At 37.5% G+C, this 2352-nt stretch overlaps 1 protein-coding gene across 1 annotated transcript; it reads left to right on the forward strand.

The window, feature by feature from the left end:
• The first annotated feature begins 498 nt into the window (after nucleotides 1–498).
• LOC110035880 (E3 ubiquitin-protein ligase ATL4-like) lies at nucleotides 499–1318 on the forward strand. Its single transcript, XM_020740193.1, has one exon. It carries the CDS (start codon nucleotides 539–541, stop codon nucleotides 1037–1039), a length of 501 nt encoding a protein of 166 aa, XP_020595852.1. The 5' UTR covers nucleotides 499–538; the 3' UTR covers nucleotides 1040–1318.
• The last annotated feature ends 1034 nt before the right edge of the window (nucleotides 1319–2352 follow it).

A 2352-nucleotide genomic window follows, 5' to 3' on the forward strand; every position in this document is an offset into this window, starting at 1 on the left:
TCAAAATCATTTCAATATCTTCCACTCAACAAAACTTGAAAAGAAAATAAAAACTTTCAAGAGTGAGATAAAATCAATTGCACCTCTGAGCTCCTAGAACTTGTGACTGGACAATAGAAGTTTACCACGAATATGAGATTTGTCCCGCGCATAGCTTTACAAAATTAAGATTCTATAGCTTAGAACCCTCCTCAATCCCTTGATTTGAATAAAAAAAAGTCCTATTTTTCATATATCAAACCTTCACTAAGAGCTAAGAAAGAACGTAGGCTCATATTTTAAGGTACGTCAACTTCCAATGACCCATGAAACCCTGCGGCCCTGCGCCAGATGTCCCTCTCTTCTTAAGCCGCTTACATTCTCGACAACTGTATCGAACACGTAAACCAAAAAATTACTTTTTTAATCAATCAGAGACAGGTGACAACATCTCATCATCCAAAAGTATTATCTTATGTAACGCGAAGCCACCGCTACTCTTATTTAAGATTTCAAAGTCGATAATAGCCAGACAAAATTTTATTCTCTTCCTGTTACAATGATCCCCAAAGCAGTCATCACCTTCCTCTACCTCCTCGACCTTCTCCAATACAGCTTTTTCTTCCTCCTCCATCGGATCGGACTCAACCCAAACTTCGATCCAGAGGCGACCCCATGGGAGAATGAGGATGTCTTATTCTCCTCCGTCGGCATCCCCGTGCCAACATCCACTTCCATTGCCGAGTCTCTCAAGTGCAAGCTGCCGGTTATGGAGTTCCAGAGATTCATCCAGAAAAAAGGAAAATTTTGCACAAATGAGGCGAAGGAGGAATGTGTTATTTGCCTTCGGTACATAGAGGCGGAGGATCACGTTCGGGAGCTTGGGAACTGTTGCCATGCTTTTCACGTTGATTGTATGGACCGGTGGCTGAATCTTGGCCGGTTCTGTTGTCCGCTCTGCAGATCGGCAGTGGCGCCGGCTGAGGCCGGTCTAAGAGCGCCGCTTTCGGTTTTGAAAGTCCTTCTGGTTGGGCGTCGTCCTCAGTTTAAGCGTTGCTGAAGCTGCTCGGCTGTTGGGGATTGTCGGGCTTCTTTGTCGGAAATGAAATGATTCTTTTTTTTGTTTGTAAATATTTTTGGACATCTTTGGTTTTACTAAATCTGTTTTTTGAGTTTTCGTGATATCTGTTTCGGTTTTGAAGGAACTGGAACTGTTTAGAGGTTGTTGATACTAAGCAGCTGTTGGTGAATGCGGGACTTGTTTATTAGATTTTGAAATAGTTATTGTTTGTAAATATGAACTATCTATTTCATGAGTTTTCTCTGTTTTTGTTCGGAAATAATCAAAAAATTTACATATTCAGGTAAAGATGTTTTTAAGATCCGAATTACTAACAATAAAATTTACTTGATGCCTCTTGCTAAAGGATTCAACACACACCTCCATGAATAAAACATACTTGTAGAAATACTAAAAGATTTTATATGAAAAACCTAAAAAAGGATAAAACTATCTTGTCCTAAAAATCAATTATAACTTCATAATTACATATAGCTCGAAAAGGATTATAAGGTTTTTTGAATTACAACGCCAATACGTGAACGGTCTCGCCGCAAAGAAGTTGAGGCGACCGATGAGGTTCGGCGAGAGCCGATAAGTTGTAATTGATGGTGGTCGGCAGTGATCGGAGTAGTGTTGGACTTCATCTCATTCTCAAAGCTTAAAGCATTTCTTCATACTTCAAGCTTTTTATTTCCATTTCAAGAGAGTGGTAAGACTCTATTTATAGTTACGGATATAATTAATATAATAATATGAATCACTTTGATCAAAAGATTATGTGAGCTTTCTTTGATCATATAGCATTTGATGGACATTTGATCCCTTACTAATGTCGGAATTGAACAATTTGGGACTCGTTGAATTTGTCTTATCAAGACGCTCGACTCTAATATACTCTTCAGATTCGACATATGTTTGACATTCCAAATATGCACCTCCAGTAAACTTCTAAAAGTATTGGAGTTTCTTGATCGGGACTCAGATTGAACCAACTTTGAGATCATTGAGTTCGCCATGTTGAGTCGATGAGTTTGATTGTACGTTTGTTAAAATCGGACTTTCCTATGATCTTTTATCAAAGTTTAAATATTTCTTACTAAAAAAATTTTATCGAGATCCGTACATACTTTAAGATTCATGTCAAATGTTAGAAATTTGTTGATCACGTATAAATTGCCCCCCATTTCTTGTGATATTAGCTTCGTCGCTCGAAAATATCAAAATCCTATAACCTCAAAATTTTGTGATTGTGTATGTGTGTGTGTTTATAAAATTTTATTACAAGTTTTTCATTTTTATATGAATAATTT

This window comes from Phalaenopsis equestris, unplaced genomic scaffold (genome assembly GCF_001263595.1).
Source record: "Phalaenopsis equestris unplaced genomic scaffold, ASM126359v1 Scaffold200497, whole genome shotgun sequence".
Taxonomy (NCBI): domain Eukaryota; kingdom Viridiplantae; phylum Streptophyta; class Magnoliopsida; order Asparagales; family Orchidaceae; genus Phalaenopsis; species Phalaenopsis equestris.

Bases quoted from the DNA above. Each gene is read 5' to 3' on its own strand.
- LOC110035880 (XM_020740193.1), top strand. From the start codon at position 539: ATGATCCCCAAAGCAGTCATCACCTTCCTCTACCTCCTCGACCTTCTC.